Consider the following 23,656-nt stretch of genomic DNA (forward strand, 5'->3'; position numbering starts at 1 on the left):
TAATTGTTTTTTAAAAAATGCATATCCCATTTTTGGTGAAATATTTAAGATGTCCCACAACCAGGTAATAGTATTAAAGCTAAATATTTGTAAAACTGTCAGCACCAAACTAACCAAAAAGAAGAAGTTTAAAAGGGAATAATAATAAAATGTAGAATTTGAAAACATTGTTGAAATAAAATAACTAAATGATTATCAGAACACTTTATAATATATCTCAACTTACCTTATTGGCCCTTAAAAATTGCAGACATACTTCTATGGCCAGATATAATACTTTAAAATATCTCTTCTTTGTGTTAGGTCACCTTGGAAAAAGTTGCAATAGGCAGTTATAATTGTTTTCATGAACCTTTGAGCTGGCCATAAGAGTTAAGCTCCTAAGCAGTAAATATTGGCACAGAAAAGTATGAACAACTTTGCTTTTGCTGTTCAGTGCTTACTGATTTTCTGTTCGTCTTCATGTATTTGGACTGATCTAAAACAGCAAAGACTAATTCTGTATTACAAGTGCTGATCCCATTTACTGTAGGGAACAACAAACTGTCTTGTTAGGATCAAGATACAATTTTGCATATTGAGAAAGATATAAAGTAAATTTATGAAATTAACATAGAGTATAGGTTCAATTTGTTAGACTTCTGAAGTAATACTATGTTGTGTTTATTTACTAGTTTTATTTAAAAACTAGTTTTTGTATTTTAGGGGAATATCGGCTGTTTTTGAAGGATCCAATTACAGGCTGAAAAGTATTTTGTATGTGCATATTTTTAAGCAAATCTGAGAAGTGGGAGAAAAGATAGTGTTCTGTTATGCATGATTATAATAATTTAAAGCAATATTTAAAAACAGCATAACCCTTTCATTTTTATGTTTTTGCTTTGTATTTCTGTTGGTATAGATTTGCACATTAGGACTTTTTATTATTTATCTTACCCTATATGTAGAGCCATCTAAATTATGACAGACTGTCAATTTTTGCATTGCATTTCCTCTAAATAGGCAATACAATTAGATATTTGTTTTGAGTCCCTGAATTAAATTAGTATTTAATAATTCATTGGCACAGCCCTAGTTTTAACAGTGTCTCCAAATCTCTAATTATTTTGTTGTTTATTTCTATGAACATTAACATTTTAAAAGTGTCCTGATGATTCACATTGTATACATTTTATATATGAATGCAAATGTTTAATAAAACTTAAAAAAAACAGTATTTCATTTTACTTAACAAAGCATTTTGGGAACCTTTTTAAAATTGTATATTGTTGTACTGAACAATTAAATATTAGGAAAATAAAAAATATGGATATAATATGTTCTAAATGCATACTTTTTCTGCAGACATTGATGATGCTCAAATCCTCCCACGTCCACCTCGCATCAGACATTTTTCACAGAGCGAAGAAACTCCTAGTGAAGTTTTTGATGCACTGAATGAGGAGCAGCCACTTCCAAGAAGTAGCAGCACATCTGATATACTGGAACCATTCACTGTTGAGCGAGTCAAAGGTGCAGTTCCTGTCATTGACGGTTCATCCCATCATGCGCCAAGCTTACAGAGTTCCACAGAGGCCTCTTCAATATGTAGATCCACTGAAAGTCACATTACCGATACAAATAGCAGAGAGTCATCTCTGGAAGTTGGGGATAGTATTTATGATCATCTTTGTCAGTTGGTAGGCCCTGTAGAACTTGCAGATGCAGCCTTTGAACAAAACGAGTATGTTGACCTTGAAGGTGAAGATGATCTTCTTTCATCTCTGAGAGAATATCTTAAAGAAAAAGAAGAATTTTTCAGTAGCATTGAGATAGATAAGCGTGGGTCTTCTCCTCATGAATTTGTTGCAGGAATAAGTAGGAGTGATAACTTGCCATTGGATGAAGTAGAGTGTACAGACCAGACTGTTGCAAGTAGTACTATTGTTGCAGAAAATACCAATAATACAGAACTACAATTGGAACAAAATCAAACTGGCTTTATAAGTAATATTGCACCTACACAAGTAGATACTTCTACAAGAAACCAAGCTGATAATGCTAAACAATTAAATATTGATAATCACACCCAAAATCTGCTTGATCCCAGGTCAAGTATCCCTATTGACAGGGAAAGGAAGAGATATTTATACAGACAAATTGCCACTGATGTAGATGTATCTGTGGAAACAGTGTTAGCTGAAAAACATAAGAGTGCCCTCTTTAATGAAAAAATAACCAACACAAGTGTTATGCATGCAAAGAAAATGCCACATAAAGCCTTAGTTAACCCTGAAATGCTTCAACTTACAGGCATGAGCAAAGTGACACCAACTAAGAGAAGTATATCTGAAACAGTAACTCATAAGGCTAAAATCATGAAAATAGCAACTAAAAAGCGAAACAGTGTCCACGTTACTTTTAGGCCATCTACTGAATGTGTTCAGTTTTATAATCCTCTAGAAAACAAAGAGGCCCCATGGAAAGCAAGACTGCGTAAACTCAGTGGTTTCAGTAGTGGGATCAATAGCAGCAGCAGCAGCAATACAAGCACAAACACAAGTACCAGCTCATCCTCTGGAGCTGTGCTGGTCAGACCTGGAATCTATAGGCATCTAGATGCAGTCAGTGCAACGTCTGCTAATAGTAAGCAGAATAAAGAATCAGGAGATGTTCCAGCATTCCCGCTGCAGAAGGAAAGTGTTGGAATAAATCAAATGTCTAATCGTAGCCCACCTAAACCATCAAGTCAGGAGTCGGGACAACAGCAGGGCTCCCTGGGTGGTGTGTATAAATCTGTTGTACATGCTCTTTCGAAGCCGAAGGCAAATGTTTCCCCACAGAGGCAGAGCAGAGTGCCAGCAGAGGCTCCACTGAGGGATCTGTACAGTCATGTAATGGGCTATTTTGGAAAGAAAGCTGCAGGTGAGCACTAATACTGTGCAGCGCACAAAAGGAGAAAAGGCAACATCAGTTTGGCTTTATGCACCTAAAGCAAGCTGTTACAAAGCAATCAAAAGGCTTTGGGGTGATCAGTGCTTTTTCTTGTTTGGTTTTGCATGCGCAATGGCCAGCTGAATTTTTTCCCCCAAGTGTAAATTAAATGTGCCAACTATAAATTACTAATTATCTTTTTAAAAAAAACATTTAATGAATCACTTTGCTGCTGAACACTTAAGGTAGGGAAGAGGAAGAGACAGTAAATCTACAAATAGATTGTATCTTTGCCATGCTTCTCCGGGCATACCCTGGAATCCAACCATTTAGATACAATTGGCATATATTTAGTTTCTAATGGAAACTGTAGGTGTGATATCTCTAGTACTTCTCCTTAGTTATCACTTACTCCTTAGTTATCACTTGTATTTGAACTAATTGCAGATGCAATTAGGTTCCTCCTCCTTCTCCTCCTCCTCCTGAAAACAAAAATTTAAAGCAGATGTCAACATTTCATGTTTGGATTACTTCATCATAACAGTCGAGTGTGGATTTTGACATTTTATCTGAGCAGTTTCAAAATATGCTTTAGCGCTTGGTGCATTCACTGAAATGGATGCCTCATTTTCATGGCAACATCTATCACTGCTTTTGTTATCTGGAATCACAGAAGTGCATAAAGGAACCATGATAGTTCTTCTGGAGCTAACTGTGAGGCCTCTATGTACTAATAAAAATGGACAAGGCTGGCTGTCATTCTAATATCACCATCTTAGTTGACATGCTAAGTAACTTTTAAAAAATAATCAGAATCCAATTCATTTTCAGCAGTGAGGTAGGATTTTGGTGTTTTTTCGTTTTGGTTTTTTTTCATACACTGTATGCTGGCATGATTAACAGAATGTTCTATAATGCATCCTGCATTGAGATGTTAATGCCATCTGAGGGCAGTCTTTGTTAGCATATCATAACAAATTAGTCAATGCAACAAATTATTTCAGATTGATTTATTTTATTTAATGCATCTCCTTGTTGAAGATGTTTAGCTTGAATACTAGGAATATTTAGAGAGGGTTTTAAAACTTTATTTAATACCTTAAAAGTGTAATATCAAAATCAAATTTGTATCTCAGAGTAGCAATACATTTATTCTTTTTTGGGAGAGACAACATTTAATTAATAAAAATAAACCAGAACATTTGGGACCTTCAAGGTTAAAATAACAAAATGCAATAGGATGAGTAACAGTGTAATGCTTTGCAATATTGATCAGCAACTATATTCCATTTTGTAACTATACATTTTTTTCATTCTCAATGCTGTATTTTGAATATGCAGTGAAACATACAATTCAATGTACTCTAAATAATGCATATAATGTCAACCTACCTGTTTTCATTAGCACACATTCGCAAAACTCTAGAGCATTAAACATTCAGTGGTATGAAGGAGTGAAGCAAGCATTAACAACTTTAATAGTGCTTATCTGTAAGCTTTCTTGCTTTTTTCAAGGTCACACTGGAGATTGACTAACACTTGCTCAGTGGTGATGGGATGGGATGGTTTAATAGATGGAACAGCTGTACTAATTCTTATAACTAAATCTGTTTTTAAAGAACATATTTTAACTGCATGTTCAGGAAATAATTATTTGTATTGTCTAACTTATTTTATCATCTTTTAAAAGTATTTCTTGTTGAAATTGTTTTTTTTACTACATACATTCATTCATTTGCTTTTAGCCAATAGGGAGGATATGAGCCAAAAGCAGATCTCTCTTGGTAATGATAATGGCAGTAGTAATGCAAATATTCCTGACCTCATGGATGAGTTTATAGCTGAAAGACTACGCAGTGGTAGCTCTTTGGTAAGCTTTTAGCTTTTTCTTTTATCTTAAAGTATCAGATACAATTATGATTATGATTGAGTTGCATAATTAATTTTAACTGCAAATGCTAATGGGCTGGGAAATAAATAGGGAGAACTAGAGATCCTCATTCAGGAAGACAAATGTGATGTGATAGATATAATGGAATCTTGGTGATTCATGATTGACACATAACAATAAAAGCTGCAACATATTCAACAGGAACATCTCCCACAAAGAAGGGTGATGTTGCACTGTTATGCAAAGAAAAACATGCTTGCGCAGAAATTCAAGTATCATCAAATGCTATTGAAAGTGTTTGGATTGGAAAAAAGAGGGAAACGAAAGTGGTACTATCATAAGCAACCTAGCAGTCAGAAGATGTGGATGAAGATTTTTGCCATCAGATGACCAATCTTTCAAAGAGTATGATAGTCTGGTAGTAATGGTAGTACTAGTACAATGTAGTACAAATGGTAGTAATAATAGAGAATTTTGATTATCCTTACTAACGTAGGAATCTTCTCTCACGGAGATCTTTATTTATCAGAAGGTAGAACAAAAAATAAGAGTGTCAGCTATCCCAAACCTACTCCACGTGAACAGAGAGAAATTGATTGCAAAAGTAGCACTTTAAAGATGCTTTAGGAAAAGAAAATAATTGTGTTAATCTATGGCACCAAAGATGGAAAAATAGGAACAATATAAAGAGATCAGAATGATTTATGCAGAACTCTTTAAAATGCTGAAGAGAAAGAGGAGTATGAAAGGAGGAACATGACTAATGATGAATTCAAGGTATTCAAAATTGTAGTAACTGTGGGTTAAGTTTTAAATGAGCAGGGATTTGTGAGAGATACCACAAGCAAACAAAACTAACTGTGGATTCTATCATAACTAGAAAGAAAACCAAAGATCCTATAGATAAGTTGTGAGCAGAAAATGGTAACTTGATCAGAGTTGATTGTGTGATGAGAAGGTAGAATCTCTTATCTCCTATTTAGCATCTCTCAGAAGAGAATGGAACTCTCACTGATCATTTTCCTACCCACTGGAGAAAGGAGGAAATTTAGGCATAGATACATTGGCATTCATTTAAATGAATTCAGACCAGCAATGGATTACATCCTATAATACTGAAAAGGGCCAGCTGGACTTCCTTTGTTTTTGCTGGAAGATGTTTCATGTCTCATCCAAGAAGCTTCTTCAGATGATAACTGGAGAAGCTTCTTGGGCAAGAAGTAAATGTCTTCAAGCAAAAGCAAAGTCCAGTTGCCTTTTGAAAAAGCACCTTTGGGACAAAAGATTGGAAGAAAACAAAAGTTCCTGTCTTCAAAAAATGAAAGAAGGAGCATCCAGAATGCTTCAGACCTATGTGCATCTATGCCAGGCAATATTACTGTGATTATTAAACAGCATGTATGTGAGCATTTGAATAGGTATGATACAATTAATAGTCAGCATGGGTTTATTGAAAATAAAATAATGCCAAACTAACTTTTGTTTGATAGAGTTACTAGTTAGGATACTGTAAAAATGCCATATGCATTATGTATCTGGACCTCAGCAAAACTTTCAACTAAATACCTCATAATATTTTCCTTAGTAAAATGGTAAAATATGGGCTACATGGACTCCTAATTGTTTGAATGAATACTCCCAAGGAGTACTTATTAATCAGTTCCAGGAAAGTGTTGAGTATCACACAGTTCTCTTCTGGGCCCTGTATCATTCATGATTTTATTAATGACTTTGATGAGGAATTTGAAAGTCCCTTGTCAAGTTTGTAGGTGACAGAAAAGGGCAGAGATGGTTCATATCTTAAAAGCTCTGATCAGGTTTGAATGGTGGACTAAAATGATCAGGATGAAATTTTATAGGCAAAAATGTAAATTTCTGCATCTGGTTAGGAAAAATGAAAGACACAAATATAGGATGGCAAAGACCCGGCTTAGCTGAACTACATTTGAAAAGATCTGGTTGTTCTTATCAACCACAGTTGAAACAGCAAAGAGATGCAGCCTCTAGAAAAGGGAAATGCTTCCATGAAGTGCATTAATAGCTTAGAATACCTCATGGAATTATAAAGGGTCCATTTAGAGTATTGTGTCCACTTTTGGACTCCATAGTTCAAAAAGGATAGTGATAAATTCAAGAAAATGGCAAGGGACGTGGAAACCATTTTATTGTCATGTGCCACCCAGAGTATCCTTTGGGGGGAGATAGGAAGCTATATAAATCTCAATTAACTAATAAATTAATTAATTAACCATTCAGAAGTATCTTGATTGTGTTTAGCCCATAGAAAAGTTGATTGGGGAAAATATGATAGTCTTTTAACTATTTGAAAGGCTGTTACGTAGACCAGGGAATAGCCTTAGATTCCATTGCCTCAGACCAGAGTAAGAACCAGTGGATTACAGGTACAATTAATTGTAAGATTCTTGTCATTTCTGACTATATATTTTTTTCTTAAATTACATGAAATATTATTTCAATTAGAATGTGGCAAGAAGAGGAAGCAGTCCAGGAAGCTTAGAAGTACCAAAAGATCTTCCTGATATACTGAACAAGCAGAATCAAATGCGTCCTATTGATGATCCCGGTGTACCTTCTGAATGGACATCTCCTGCCAGTGCAGGCAGCAGCGACCTTGTCAGTTCTGACAGCCATTCTGATTCCTTCAGTGCATTCCAATATGATGGCCATAAATTTGAAAGCAAGTATATCCTCATTGAATCTTATATACAATTATATAATAAAGAGTTTTAAGGAGAAAATTCAACTGCTGTTTGATTGGTATCGCTTCATGGACAGGACATTTTTCAATCGAGAGGAAGCATGTAACTGAAATGTGTGGAAGGGAGGCAGAATTCTTTTATTTTCTCTGCAGACAATCGCCTACCTATCTATATTCCTATCTCCCATGTTTTCGAAGAATGGCCTCAATCATTCAGAGCAGATGGGTAAGGTGTAGGTTGCTGCAGAAAGGGTAAATTGCTGATAACCATCTTCTTCCCCTGTTCAGTTCATGTCAGCTTCTGCTGTATGAAAATATTTTCCATCAATGTAGCAATAGATTTTGGTGTAAATCTAAATTTGAATGGGTTAACATTAGTAAATTAATTTTAAAAATCTGGAGTAAAATCCACAAGGAAGAGCCTTTTATCAAAATGTATTGTTTCAGAGCAGGAATTTCTGTCTTAATAGGTTTATCTTGCCTATGGGTAATACATATTTAAACAGATATTTTAAATAGTGTTTTTTGTACTACATTAGTTTTTTTTTTCAATAACATTATTATTAATGTTTCAATCTACAGGGTACATATGGCATCCAATAAGACTTAGTGAATATTCCGCCAATAGAGAAAATGATGTCAGCGTGTCCTATACCTGTCTGAACAACACACATTCTCTCCTGTTTACAACAGCATGAATTCATGATAATGAGTTCCTTGGCCTTATTTCATCAGAACCAATCCTCAAGAATTATCTTAGTTGGGGAAGGTCCTTATTTTTAGATGTACACATGTTAAATACATTCAGCATTTTGTAGTTGACATGAAGTTCTTGGGCCTTCTTTTTGGTACTTCTCTCAACAGATCTATCTCCAGTGGCTAAACTTTTGCAATCTTGCTTTTACACATAGATAAGCCAACTGCAAGGGAGCCAGTCTGATGTAGTAGTTAAGGCACTATGCTAGGAACCAGGAGACTAGGAATTCTAGTCCCCTTTTAGGCACGAAGCCAGCTGAGTGACATTGGGCCTGTTGCTTTTTCACAATCCTCAGAAGGAGGCAATGATAAAACACTTCAGAAATAAAAACTGCAAGTAAGAGCACATTGCCAAAAAAGTTAGTCCCGGTTTATTGTTTTCCAGGAAAAATAAATGTTATTTCTAGAACGCCAATGCAACGTTTTTTGTTCCTTTATCTACTCTAATACACAACATATCTCCAAATATAGATAACAGTTCTTTGGCAGTTCCCTTGACTGTACATCTTAATAACATTACCGCAAGCATAAAACAAAAAGTAGCAATAGACTGTTTCTGCAAAAGCTTCAGTGTTGGCTGTTTCTATAATGGTAATGGCTGTGTTTTTAACTTAGATCTGAACAATGGCCTTTTTTTTTAGATTTCAGTGTATGCCCTGAAGGTGGCACAACAACCTCTGCTGAATCCGATGCAGGTTCCGGCCCTCAGCAGAGCGCTGAAGAACAAGAAGTGGCTAGTTTGACTACCCTCCACATTGACTCTGAGACCAGCAGTCTCAATCAACAAGCACTGTCTGCTGAAGCAGCTACAATTACAGGTGAAATAAAGGGGTTGGGAGAAAAAAATCTAATTGTAGATGCTTATATCACCTTCCCATCCTATAGCTGTCTCTTATTAGGTTTTAAGATATTTTGTTTAACCATTTTCTAGATAGTCATTTTATTACAGCAAAATCAAAACAAATTCAAGAACTCTTAAAGGCAGCATATATATTACTGTATGAGTTTTTGTGGAATAAAATCCACTTACCATATGTTTAATTCTACTCCATGGCAAATTAAGCGTGCCTAAACAGAACGATAACAGGTTTCTAATCTTGCATATTATTACTTTGATTAAGAATTGCTTGGACAATGGAGGATACCATTCCAAATGAAACAAGCTTTTCAGCATCTTGAGAAGCTGTAGTTCAGTCTTCCTCTAGCCACTTACTCATTTTCTAGGACTATTTTGGCTCACAATTTTTTAATAAAGTTACATTTGCAGCTCCCACACTTAGAAAAATAGCCAGATCTTCAAGGCTTTCTGAAAAGTGAGCAGAGCTGGGGCCAAATTCATCTCAGGCAGCATGTGTGCAGGCACCAGTATGGAAAAGACACTCCTGTGAAACTGCTAGATGACAATCCCTGATTGGTGTGACCAACAATATTTCCATCCTACCTAATATCATGGAATGAGTAGAATACTATGGGATTAAGGCAGTCCCTCAAATACTCCGACCTCATGCCATGTAGGACTTTATATGTAGTAATAAGCACTTTCAGTTGCTCTCAGAAGCAAATTAGTATGTAGTGTAGATCTTAAAACAAAGGTGCAATATGGGGATAATGAGGTATATCTATATTTGCTGCATTCTAAATTAACTGAAGTGTCCAGATATTTTTCAAGGGAAGATCAATATAGAGTGCAATAATCTATTGGAGGTGGCCAAATCATGAATGATCACATATGACGCCTCCTGATCAAGGAAAGGGTTCAATGAAGGAATAGCATAAAGCAAAGCATCCTGTGGCCACAAGTGCTCTTTAAACCAGAGCCCCAAGTGCAAAAGGACCACCAAATTGCACAGCCATTCTGCCCGTGGTAGTATAACCCCATCTAGAATTAAGGACCCAGATTCCTAAAAATCCAAAGCCACTCCATACTGCTAGGCTTGAGTTGAAATCTGTTTTCCACATCCAGAACGCCCCCATTCCATTCCATAACCTCCGGGCACTGACAGAAGCATCAGTTGGTTGGCCTGGAGCAGAGAGTTACTGTCAGATTATTAATGACAGCTCACTCTGTGCCATCGAATGACCTCACTCAAACGCTTTATATAGATATTGAATAGACATAGCAAGAGTATTGAGCCCTGAGGCACTCCAGTCAAGAGGATCTCTAAAGCAGAAACCTTCCCTTTCCCTCTCCCCCCATCAACAGTAACTGGAACTGATCTCAGTGGAAAGAGGAGAATTAGCATAATACTATATTCCAGCATCTAACTGTTAGAGACAATACAGAAGAAAACAGAAGGCTTCTGAGAAGATAGAGAGAACAAGAATTGATGCAATTCCCCATCCCATTCCCCCTTAAAGCAAGGAACAGCTCTAGAACACTCTATAAGGCTGTGATGGCAAACCTATGTCACACAGGCGGCACGCAGAGTCCTCTGTGGGCATGCCAGCCGTTGTCCCAGTTCAATTCTGCCATGCATGTGCATGCACCTCCCGCTAGCCAGCTGGTCGATGGGTCTTTGTGGCGCATGCAGGGCTATTCATTTTATTCTGATACTAAAAATTCTTTTACAGGTTCCGAAAGTGCTTCACCAGTTCAGTCTGCTCTTGGATCACGCTCCCAGACTCCATCACCTGCTACTTTGAGTGCAGATCACAATGAACAAAAGGACCTGCAATTGGATGAGAAACTCCACCACTCTGTTTTACAGACACCGGATGATCTAGGCAATGCCTTCAATAGCAAACTTAAGACTACCTTTTCTTAAGTTTCATTCCCTATTTAGTACAGACTATTTTTAAAAAAGCTTGTATTTGGGGCCATTTTTTGAAGTTGTAAATAATAAAGAGGCCTTCATTCTCTTAAATAAAGCAGATTTTTATTTTTAAGTTAATGATTGACTGAAGCTACATAGCCTGTTCATATATCTAAGTGTGTAAACTCAAGGTAGTTTAAAACAGTAGAATTATCTTTCCTATCATGGACTAACTGCCACGTGAAAATGTACTTTACTTTCATTGACTGTCCCACTTCTCCAGCTTTCCTCCAGATTAGTGGGGCTAATAAATTACCTATCCCATCTATGCTAATTTTAGCTGGAATAAACAGGAGTATGTGGTCCTAAGGAAGCCTAAAATAAGAAGTTACTATGATCTCTAGGTAGTTCTTAGTGGATATAGCCTATAACATTACATTTGGACATTTTCCAGTTATGCTGCAGCAAAATGTAGAAAGCAGTAGTTGCAGGGGCATTAATGTAACATTATACCGTGGTCAGGATATAATGCATACGGTATGATTTTTGCACCAGATGCATGCCATCATACACAAAACAGGTTTATATAATAGTATGACCATTGAGAATGAAACAGTTAAGGAGGAAGCATGATCCAATGCATATGCCTTGGCTTCAACCTTGCTTTCTAGATAAATGCAACACATTTATTGTAAAAAGATGGACTACACTTCAGGTGTGCACATAAATACAGTGCCTTAATTTTTCTGAATTTGTTCTAAGGCTAGTGTTTCACTGAATTCTCAATTTTCTTTTTAAACTCCCTCTACTTCAAAACACTTTTTGGAGGTAAGAAGAGAGGTTACACTGTGAGAATATTTGGGAAGAGGATGCAAAGGAAAAAAAATGGGTTCCTTTGTCTTTTTGTATTAGATTAAGCATTGTTTTAGTCTAATCGAACAAATACTAGTACAAATTAAGTTTCGTAGTATATTTCTTTGCTTTGAATCTCTTCACAACAAAGAACAGCTGCCTGATAATATGTGTTTTTCTCTTCCTATAGAAACCAGTGATTTTCCATCTGAATGTTGCAGTGTGATGGCAGGAGGAACCCTGACTGGCTGGCATGCAGATGTAGCAACTGTAATGTGGAGACGGATGCTAGGAATTTTAGGAGATGTCAATTGCATTATGGACCCTGAAATACATGCTCAGGTTTTTGATTACCTTTGTGAACTCTGGCAAAATCTTGCTAAGGTACGGAGAGAATCTCAACTTGAAGAATAATTCTTTAGAAGAATTATTTTGACAATATCTTACTCATATAAATGTTTGTTACACTCTGTAATATTTTCAGATTAGAGATAATCTTGGAATTTCAATTGATAATGTGATATCACCATCTCCACCAGTCTTAATTCCTCCATTGAGAATTCTTACTCCATGGCTTTTTAAGGTATAATTTTAATTTGATGATGATGATTATTATTATTTTAAATGATGTGATAGAACTTTGTTAATATTTTGAGTTTCCTTTTTAATATTAGGCAACTATGTTGAGTGACAAGTACAAACAAGGCAAATTGCATGCTTATAAGCTCATTTGTAATACAATGAAGCGAAGACAAGATGTTTCTCCAAACAAGGACTTTTTAACTCATTTTTACAATATAATGCATTGTGGACTGCTTCACGTTGATCAGGTAAGGGTTTCTACCTCACCTTACCTTCCTAACAAAAAATCTAATTTCCTTTTTTATGTGGTTTACAGGCAGTCATCCCTGTCATTAAAGCATCCATAAAAAGTATTTCTGTTGGTTACATAATGTTCAAATATTACTCAGCTCCTGCTGCTGAAAATATACATTCTACTTCTCTTCCAACTTATTTTTTGCAGGTTTATGTTTCAGGGGAAGCTCAGAAAAAATGGACAACTTTTTTTGTCATTTTCCTTGTCATTTTCTAAATTATTTAGGAATCACCAAAAAAAGTTTTTTAAAATCCTAGATTTGTTTGAGAACACAGTTTGGGGGAAAAAATGGTTTAGATTAGTTTTCTTGACAATGGACAAGCTGAGGACATTGTCTACTACTACACAGACTTTTTTAATAATTATTTTTTTATTTTGAATACAAATAATACAAATATGCAACGCGGTGGCTCAGTGGATAAGACGCTGAGCTTATCGATCAGAAGCAGGGGTGAAATTCAGCAGGTTCTGGAGAACCAATAGCAGAAATTTTGAGTAGTTCAGAGAATTGGCAAATGCCACCTCTGGCTGGCCCCAGAGTGGGGTGGGAATGGAGATTTTGCAATATCCTTCCCTGGGGTGGGATGGGAATGGAGATTTTGCAGTATCCTTCCCTGGGGTGGGAATGGAGATTTTGCAGTATCCTTCCCCTGCCACGCTCACCAAGCCACACCCACAGAACCGGTAGTAAAAAAAATGAATTTTACCACTGATCAGAAGATTGGCAGTTCAGCGATTCAAATCCCCAGCACCGCCTAACGGGGTGAGATCCCATTACTTGTCCCAGCTTCTGGCAACCTAGTGTTCGAAAGCATGTAAAAATGCAAGTAGAAAAATAGGGACCACTTTGGTGGGAAGATACAGCGCTCCATGCACGTTCAGCATTTAGTCATGCCGGCCACATGACCACGGAGATGACTTCGGACAACACTGGCTCTTTGGTTTAGAAACTGAGATGAGCACCGCACCTAGAGTCAGGAATAACTAGCACACAAATTCCAGGGAACCTTTACCTTAATACAAACAATACATATAACTCTAAATACAAAAAAGGAAAAAATACGAATACTACAGTGCACACACACCCCAGAGACCAGTTTTTTCCTTATATTTCTTTTTCTATAACAACTAAAAGATATACAATATATTCCAATTGTTCCCTTATCCCCTCCAAAACAAAATATATTCTTGAGCAGATTTATTCACTTTGTCTTCCACCAACACTGTTTTTATAAAATCCCCCCCCCCATAGTTCATTATAACTGTTTACTTTAATCATCCCTTTTTTAAATTTAATTTCTGTTGTTAATTTATCATTTGTTGCCATACTCCAAATTTCATTATACCACTTATTTCTTTGAATATCCCACTATTACACGGACTTAAACTTGAACAGTAGGGCTTTCCCTTGTTCTTCCTGCTCAATACATCTGTTTGCATGCTCCAAATCTACTCCACAGTGCTCTCCCAATTTTCAGAAAAGGTCTTCAGAAAAATGGAAATGAGAAGAGGAATCTATTATACTGGTACATGCCATCCAATTACAGACAAAAAAGTTGAAGTTATTTTAGGTGTGCTATTTTGAATTGTGTATGTGATTTCTATATTAGAAAAAGAAGTTTATGTATAAATGAAGTAGATGACAGAGAGAAATATTCTAGACAAATATTCTTATTGATATTTCATTGTCTATATTAAAGAGTTTTTTAAAACCCAAAATAATATTTAATTGTTTGAGTTGCAACTACAATGTAAAACAGTAAGGCTATAAACAACTTTTTTCTAAAAGAACTGCTTTATAGTTGTACAAGTGTTCTAGGCAATCTACTCAGAATTTGACTGACAAATAATTTAGTTACAAGATTTTTACCTTGTACATACTCTTTCTATTTCTTGCTAAACAATCTAATTACCATTTTATAACAGTTCTGGTAAAGCAGTATTTTCAACATAATTGCCAGAATTTATCATACTGCTCAATAAGATGTGTTCCCAGAAATCTACGTGTCATTAGCAAAAATGAAACACTGATTCCTGTAATATTATTCAGACTTCATCTTGTTTTACAGAGTTATTAGAGACTTTATATTTTGAAAATAAAGTGTGCTTTTATATAATATGATATTACATCCCTATTACTAAGTAAACATCATTTGTAGGTAAAGGTCTTAATTTATGTTTGCTGTACGTGGTTGGAAAAATGTTGCCTTATTCTTAAAATATATTCAGATTCATTAAAATGATTTCATGAACAAAAATTTTAAATTCCAATTTGAACCTCCTATTTTTTTCTTATTTAGTGAATTATATATTTTGAAAGAATATTTTAGTGGGACATCATAATTCTATCTAGGATAAGATGTTTGTATAGAACACAGTTTTGTCTATATTTTAACTGGCAGTTTATCTATTAAAGAGATGGAAAAGTAAACAAATTCTTAGTGATTAAAATCAACGCAGAGCAAGTTTTTGGTATTCTAAACCATTTACAGCAGAATAGGTTGGAAAGTGTGAGCAAAGGAGATATTAGTTAAGGCTGTAAAATTGTACCACTCAGTGCCAACTATACTTTTAAGGTATTTTTTTCTGTTTTCCAGCATTTTTAGTTTGTATTGAAGAATGATTTTACACTTAGGACTGTGCTTTTGCTTAATGATTGTAGATTCTTTTAACAAACCCCACAAAAAATGTTATAAAATCAGGTCTGGCCACAATGTCTCTACTTATGACTATAATAACTTACAACCAGAAATCCAGTCCCAATTGTGGTTGCAAGCCAAGAATAACCATTATGTTATCAGACCAGCAGCACTTGGATTTGTGAGTGTACTTAAGTTGTCCTATGCTTAAAAACCCAAGTTACCAGTCCCAATTATGGTCACTAAATGAGGACTATTTATATTAAACTATGATTAATGTGAAACATTTTAAAAAAATAGATTCACATTCCATTCTGATACTTTCCTGTATTTTATGTTTAACACATTATCTACAGTTTCCTTGATAGACAATCAGAATCTTGTGTTTCTTTTCCTCCAAGGACATTGTCAATACAATCATAAAGCACTGTTCTCCACAATTTTTTTCCCTTGGTTTACCTGGTGCTACCATGCTGATAATGGATTTCATTGTAGCTGCTGGCAGAGTAGCAGCATCATCTTTTCTCAATGTAAGTTTATTCCTTTTCAAGTGTTGCTATTTAATATTAATGTTTCTATAACAATAAAAGTTCTGACGCTCCGTCCGTCAGAAACTTAAAACCCACCTATTCCAGCTAGCCGGCTTGGCCTAATTCCATCTTTCCCACCTCAGTTTTATTTCTAAATTTTTAGGATTGGTTTTAGGGTCTGTTTTTAATGTTTTTAATTTTTATAAATTCGTACAGGGGTTGTTTAATTTGATTTTTAGCTATGTATATGATTGTTTGTATGTTTTTAAATTATTCCTGTACACCGCCCCGAGTCCCTCCGGGGAGAAGGGGCGGTCTAGAAATTTAATAAATTATTATTATTATTATTATTATTATTATTATTATTATTATTATTATTATTATTATTATTATTATTATTATTATTATTATTGTAAGTTGCAATGTTTGTTAGTTAAAATTCTTCATAGCAGGAAGATTGCAGCAGTATATTACAGTGATGGCGAACCTATGGCACGTGTGCCACAGGTGGCATGTGAAGCCATTTGTCAGGGCACGTGAGGCGTTGCCCTGTCAGCTGGCCAGCTGAGTTCACCATTTTTAAAAGCCATTTTTCCCCCTCCCCATGCTCAAGAGGCTTTATAGGAGCCTGGAGAGGGCGAAAAGAGCCCCCCCCCCCCCCGGAGGCCCTCCAGAGGCTTCAGAGACCATCCGGAGGCTTCCCTGAAAGTCACTTCCTGTTTGCTTGGAGGGTCGTTTTAAGCGCTCCGAAGGCGTCAGGGAAGCCTCTGGACGGCCGCTGAAGCCTTCGGAACACTTAAGACGACCCTCTGAGCAAACCGGAAGTCACTTCCGGTTTGCTCGGAGGGTCGTTTTAAGCGTTCCGAAGGCTTCAGGGAAGCCTCCGGATGGTCCCTGAAGCCTCTGGAGGGCCTCTGGGGGGGGCGGGGAGGCTCTTTTCACCCTCCCCAGGTTCCTATAAAGCTTCTGGAGCCTGGGGTGGGCGAAAAAAGCATGTAAAAATAGGGGTGTCTCGCCTGTTGAGTGCGCATGCGCACTGGGGGGGTCGTGCATTGCATTATGGGTGCGGCACGCCTGCATACGACCCCCGGAGCTCCCCCCACTTGTGGCACGTGAGCCAAAAAAGGTTCGCCATCGCTGGTATATTATGTACAAAGTAATTACAAAATCCTTTTATTATAATATCAAATATTCTGTATGTAAAGCTGATTATGCCTTCCACAATAAAGTTGCTGAAGTTAGGCTGCCTTTTAATTTAAACTGGCAAACAATTTTTTTACAAAACAATGTTTGCTAAAATGATAGCAGGGAGCATTTAGTATAAGGTATCCAATGCAAGAGATGGTAAATGGAGAGCTACGAACATTAAACAACAAAGCAGAAGGGGAGGGAATATAATGAAATGTATATAAATAGTAAATTCTCTTATTCAATTTTGTTCGTGATTAAATACTAACTCCCACATACATCCCTGCGGCCAATTCGCTCACACAGAGAGGGGCTTCTCCTGGTGCCGTCCACTAGGCAATGCCAACGGGCGACACCAAGGAGTAGGGCCTTCTCTGTGATGGGCCCAACCCTCTGGAATGACCTCCCCCCCGACATTAGAACCACTACTGACCTCCGCTCCTTCCGGCAAAAATTGAAGACTCACCTGTTCCGATTAGCAGGCCTGGCATAATTACAACTGTCCCTCCTGGCAAATGTACTATTAACTGGTTATTTTAGGGGTATTGTTTTTAATTTATTGTGTGTGTTTTAGGGGTTTAAAAACTTATATTTATATATACTGGCTTTGTACAGTTCTTTTAATTCCATTTTTAACCTCCTCCATTCCAACTGTACATATTCAACTTTTTATTGTATTTTGATGTATTTTGCATGGACTGTACACCGCCCCGAGTCCCTTTCGGGAGAGGGGGCGGTCTAGAAGCACGGTAAAATAAATAAATAAATAATAAATAAATACTAACATATCATATTGTTATTTATTATTCAGGCACCAAGACTAGAAGCACAAGTTCTCTTAGGTTCTCTGGTGTGTTTACCCAATTTATATTGTGAATTACCAGCATTGCACCCAAACACTCCTGATATTGTTGTGTCTCAGTTTACAGAAGTAAAGGTAGGTTTTGAAATCTATGTGTTTGTCAGGATTTTAAGTAACAGACCCAATGCAATCAAAACTCCAGGGCCAAGGTATTCCTCAAAGTCCAAATTTATCAGGCATGACATATTGGCACATCTGGTGAAAACCTGACTCTGAAGGTCCCAAATTAAGGTCCCAAATTAAAATCAAAATTCTTTCCCCCAGTCCACATGACCATCAAATGGTCCAACCAGGTCACAGTTCAATTCACGCCTCCTAGCACCTGGTGAGAACGTCCTTGGTTCCAGGAAGAAAGAAATTTTTTTTGGCTACAAGTCCCCAGCTGCCTCTACTCCCTCCCACCCCCACCCCATTTCCACAGCTTCAACCAGCCTTGCTATGGCAGCCCAAAATGGCTTCAGGGTTAGCAGTATTATTTTTATATCTTCTGCAGTATAAATTAATTTTTGTGGCCATGTAGCTACTTAAACATGACACAACAGCATATGAAGAATGCTGCTGGGATACCAGCTGTTTGTGTAACATTTTATGATATATGGTGCCAGTTGTTAAAGCAGAATAGGGAAGTCCCTTTCCATTGTCACTTCTCAGTGACCAGTATTTAAAGCACATTCTTTTGATTCAAAGAATTAGCATGTGATAGCCTAATTCTCTGTAAACCTATCCAGCCCCTTCAAAAAAACATCCATATTATTTGTCATTACCAATTTAGCAGACAGAACCTCTGGCAGCAAAATTCACAGTTTAAAATATCCATTGAGAGAAAAAGTACTTCCTTCTACCCATCCTCCCTGCACATAGTTTCAGTAGATGATCTTAAGTTCTAATATTGTATAGGAGAAAAATAAATTCCTCTATGGTTAATGTATACATACATTGGAAATATCTATCCAAAACTATCTTTGTTTCAAGCTTAAAAAAAACAATTTCAGTGATCTCTCCACATAGCAGGGTAAGTCGAAATCTGTTTTATTACACTGAATCAACTTATTTTGTTCCTTGCTATGTCACCTATATACCATATTTTTCAGACTATAAGACGCACTTTTTCCCCCCTAAAAGAGGGAAAACTTGGGTATGTTTTGTACTCCAAATATAACTTTTTCGAAGCTTTTTTTCAGCCCTAATGAGACACTAACAAGTGAAATGATCTTAGCACCTCATTAGGGCTGAAAAAAAGCTTCAAATATTTTTACTGCGGCATACTTACCGGTACATCTAAGGGAGGCTTGGAAGAGTAGAGACAAAACAAAATGGAGTCTGCTTCAAAAACAATTTCTCAAGGAATGGAAAATCTACTTTTGTCCAATGCAACACATTCTTTTGCAAGTTGTGGCTATCTTCTTTGAATTTTCTCATTTAAGAATGCCCTTCAACTTTTCTGTAGAGCAGATAATTTGCTTGTATTACTGCTCCAAGTTTCCAGAATAGAAATAGCATCGATCATGCTGGTTGATGATCTCAATTAGAGTTTAGATAGAAAAGTGTACTCCTTTTTGGTTCAAATAGACTTCTCTCTTTCCCTCAATAATGATTGTAAGTGATTGTTAATCAGTGTGGCCTCACTTGGAATACATAGTCCAGGCGACAAAAAGTGTGCACGCTCAAAACCAGCAAACTTATGTGCTGAAGCTGACCAGACTAAGGATGCTAGCCAGATAAATACCTGGTAGGCAGAATTTTTTTTTCTGTTTTCCTCCTCAAAAACTAAGGTGCGTCTTATACTCCGAAAAATACGGTATATACACATGACCGCCCATGTACCCAATGTGTTTCAGGACAGGAACAGAATTTTAATATCCTTTAATTCTGGGTCTTAGGTGGGCAGAGCCAAACATCCTGCTTTCTAATTTTCCTAGAACTGGAATAAAGAAAGGAGCCATGGGCAGAAAATCTGTGACTTTCTCTCCTGGAAATATAGCTTTTTCAAGTTCATCTTCATTGATAGCAGCCTACCATAATTTTATTTTTATTGATCTATCACAGATTTTGCAGATTTCTGCCATTTGGGGAATGTTTATTTAATGTTAATGTCCTGTAGTTCTGTGCAACTAAATAAAAAGATAATTATGCAGAAGCAGTTTGTCAGAATTAGCTAAGACCATGGGCTAAGCAATTTCCAGGAATAAAATTGTTAAATGTAAAGCGGAAAATAGAAAGAATAGGCATCTTTTCTTAATTGTGCTGTTCATTGAAGTTCCCAAACAATGCAGTTGAATCACTCATCTTTCTTTCAGCATCTAATCAAGGTCACTTCTCCAGAATAAAAGGAAGCTCTAGGATAGGGATTCCCAAACTTTTTGGCCCATGTGCACATTTTGAATTTGTGTGGATGTGGATACTCTTTTAAAATGAATGCCATGAGGAGAATGGTCAGTCATAACACATTCATATATCAGAAAGTATCATTCAGATTGTTTCTTAGCATTTCTAGTTTCTTAACTTGCCATCCACCACTTTAATGTGCCTTTTTGCTTTTTTTAAACATATACTTTGGAGTATATTGTATACTTCCATTATAGCCACTATGGGATCTTAATATGACCAAGAGGCATTTTTGGATATTATAATGACTGAGGTGGACTTTTTCTTTCCATCATACCTGCTTTCCATTTTCTTAATTTGTGTGTGTGTGTGTGTGTGTGTGTGTGTAATATGTATGTATGTATGTATGTATGTATGTGTGTTACAACCCCTGGTATGCCCTAAATAGCTTGAAATAGATCTATACTAGTCTCCCTTTATTTATTTATCAGCACAAATACAACACACACACACACACACACATATATATACACATATACACACACATACCCACACGTATGTATATATATATATATATATACATATATATATACATACACATACATACTACATACATGCATGCATACATACATACACGTACATAAATACATACATAGTACAGATAGACACAGAGACAGTCAAACAACTTAGATTCTGGTAGGCACCAAGGAAGAAGTTCTAAGAAATATCATGCAAATTATTAGCTGCCAAAATATACATGTACACAGTCTTCCCTCCCCCTTCCCTCCCCCTTCCCTCTATTAGTTTGGCATAGTTGTGAAAAATGCATCTGAATGTTAAGCTGTGGTTAGCAATGGTTTATTAAAAGAAACCAGTTATATATATCATATTTGTGGATCAGGTTTCTGCTGTCAGTAAACCAAAATTAAGATTAATCATTAAAAATGTTAACATTTCTGATCTTATGTTATTTATATGACAATATTGAGTAGCTTATTATGTTAAAATTATATAAATAAAATTAAAATAAAATTATTGTGGTAATTTTCCCATGCAAGCAGGAATTTGAAGACTTTACTCTCTTCCTCTTTCTCACTACTAGAGAATGTTAAGCTTAACTCATTCCAGAACACTTTAAAAGAAAATATTTTAAAATTAGTTTTAAAGAAGAAAGGTATTAGTGTGTGTGTGTGTGTGTGTGTGTGTGTGTGTTATTATGAAGAAACAAGTAGACAGTGAAGGTGTGTGTGGAGATTCTCAATCATCCAAATAATGGTTGTTGTCCCAATGCTACTTTTCAAAAATCAACTGGACTTTGCAGGAACAAAACAACCACTTCACAAACGTATAGCACAGCGTAGGAGAACAAACCCATCAGGACAACATTTAGCAGTCCATTTGGATTTGGAAGACAAAGGTCACTCTTTTAAAGGCAGCAAAGTCCACATTCTGGACAGAGAGGACCATTGATTTGAAAGGGGTCAAAGAAGCCATCTATGTTAAAATTGAACAGCCCTCTCTCAACTGAGGGGGAGGGATAGAATACCTCCTGTCTTCAACACAGTTCTTTCAGCAATCACAAGAAGATCCCACACCCATTTGCACTCTGATTCAGGTGATTCTGAGGATACAGATAAACCCCCAAAGTAGCCTCAATGATCCTCAGAGAGCTAATGACTTTCAGACTGCTAATGACCAGATGATTGCAAGGAATATAAATCCTTCCCTTCACCATTCAGTCAGAACTGAAAAAGCTTCTTGGATGAGAAGTGAAACCTTTTCAAGGGAAAAAGATAAGAAGGTCTAGTTGCCTTTTGAAAAGCACCCTTGGGATAGAGAGTGGAAGGTGTATCTGACTGCATGACCCAAATTGTCTGCATACATCAGTGGTGGGTTCCAGATTCTGTTCCAACCATACAGTTGGAACGGGCCTGGCGGCGTCCACATGGATGCGTGCAGCACGCATGCACACACATGCAGTGTGTGCATGCGTTTTAGTGCCTCCGTGACCTCCAGCTACTCAGTGGAGCATCGCGCAAGCACTGTACGCGCCATGCAGAAGCACCAAAGACTAAAAAGACTGGTAAGGAGCTCGGGCTCCGGAGCACCGTACTGGAACAGTATCTGGTGCTCCGGGCAGGCTCCGGTACACCCACCACTGGCATACATGTACAGCTGAAAGACTTAAAATATACATCAATTTTCCATTTTTGAGATTTGTAAATTACTGATTTTTTTAATATTACATTAAGCTGTTTAGAGAGAACTTATCTTCAATGTTCTTACTTTAGGAACTGGTTATCAAAACAATATTAAGCTCTGCAAAAGAGGAGCCATCGGGACCTGCAAGGTATGGATAAACAAGGAATGTTCCAATGCATTTTGTAAATTGGTTAATTCAGGTACTTGGTTAAATTTTTAAATAATATATTATGAAATATGTTTTTAACATTCCTTAACATTTTAATAGCAATAATACATACTTTTAAAAGTTGTAGCAGAATATTTAGTAAGGAAAATAACCAATATACAGTATAGTGAATATATGTTGGCATTTGCTTCACTAAATATTCTGCCACAATATTTTAATTTTTTTTAAATGTAGCCAAAACTAGCCTTTTACAAATAGTAAACGCAATCCATTGAAGATTTCCATAATCAGAACAAGTAGTTTCTCCTCCTCAATTTTAAAGGATGTGTGTAACCATAGGAACAGAACAAATGCTAGTTTGGAGTGTTAATGAGAGAACTTACGACATTAGTTTCCTTCACCCGACATATTGATAGAAACTTTTCTTGATCAAAAAATCTTTACCTTGATTAGAAGACATACCACGGCATAAGATCTGTCTAAGAAAACATAATATATCACCATTTTTCACTCCTTGATATTATCAGATACAGTTAGTTTAATATAAGTCTGTAACTTGTTTTGTAGATGTGTTGCTATTTGTAGCCTTGGCATTTGGATCTGTGAAGAACTAGTACATGAAACCCATCATCCTCAGATCAAGGAAGCTCTGAATGTAATCTGTGCTTCGTTGAAAGTAAGTATGTAATCATTAGAACATGACAAACTGCTTTATGTAATTATTTTTACTAATTTTATTCTTGTGTGGGCAGTTTTTAATCTATGTTAGGCATGTATTTCAAATGTGTAGCCTATTAAAGCTTTTTCATACAGCTTACAACTTCTCACAAACTTAATACTTTGCTGCCAGAGCCTGTCTATTCTGTTGCCTTCTCCTATGCATGGATGGTATGCTACAATGTGTGCCCATAACAGCTCAAAAAATGTAAGGTTCTGCCAGAACCCAAATCCTACCAGAGTAGCTCTGCTCTCTGCTGCTA

General features: G+C 36.5%; 1 protein-coding gene across 5 annotated transcripts in view; it reads left to right on the forward strand.

Moving 5' to 3' along the window:
* Positions 1-23,656, forward strand: part of RALGAPA1 (Ral GTPase activating protein catalytic subunit alpha 1) — a 137,877-nt gene that overhangs the window by 46,780 nt on the left and 67,441 nt on the right. For 4 of the 5 annotated variants that reach the window (XR_014176616.1, XM_081968513.1, XM_081968512.1 and 1 more), the window contains exons 17-28: positions 1,345-2,904; positions 4,659-4,783; positions 7,286-7,502; positions 8,921-9,097; positions 10,851-11,003; positions 12,075-12,268; positions 12,369-12,467; positions 12,559-12,714; positions 15,802-15,930; positions 17,930-18,055; positions 22,597-22,655; positions 23,244-23,352. Coding sequence is in view for 4 of the 5 variants with exons in the window: in XM_081968513.1 (XP_081824639.1) it covers positions 1,345-2,904; positions 4,659-4,783; positions 7,286-7,502; positions 8,921-9,097; positions 10,851-11,003; positions 12,075-12,268; positions 12,369-12,467; positions 12,559-12,714; positions 15,802-15,930; positions 17,930-18,055; positions 22,597-22,655; positions 23,244-23,352 (3,104 nt within the window). In the remaining variant the exon portion in view is untranslated. The remainder of the gene's footprint in view (positions 1-1,344; positions 2,905-4,658; positions 4,784-7,285; positions 7,503-8,920; positions 9,098-10,850; positions 11,004-12,074; positions 12,269-12,368; positions 12,468-12,558; positions 12,715-15,801; positions 15,931-17,929; positions 18,056-22,596; positions 22,656-23,243; positions 23,353-23,656) is intronic. The other variant, XM_081968515.1, reaches the window with a different exon arrangement.

The sequence above is a fragment of the Natrix helvetica genome, assembly GCF_964273705.1.
Source record: "Natrix helvetica genome assembly, chromosome: 1".
NCBI classification, from domain to species: Eukaryota; Metazoa; Chordata; class Lepidosauria; order Squamata; family Natricidae; genus Natrix; species Natrix helvetica.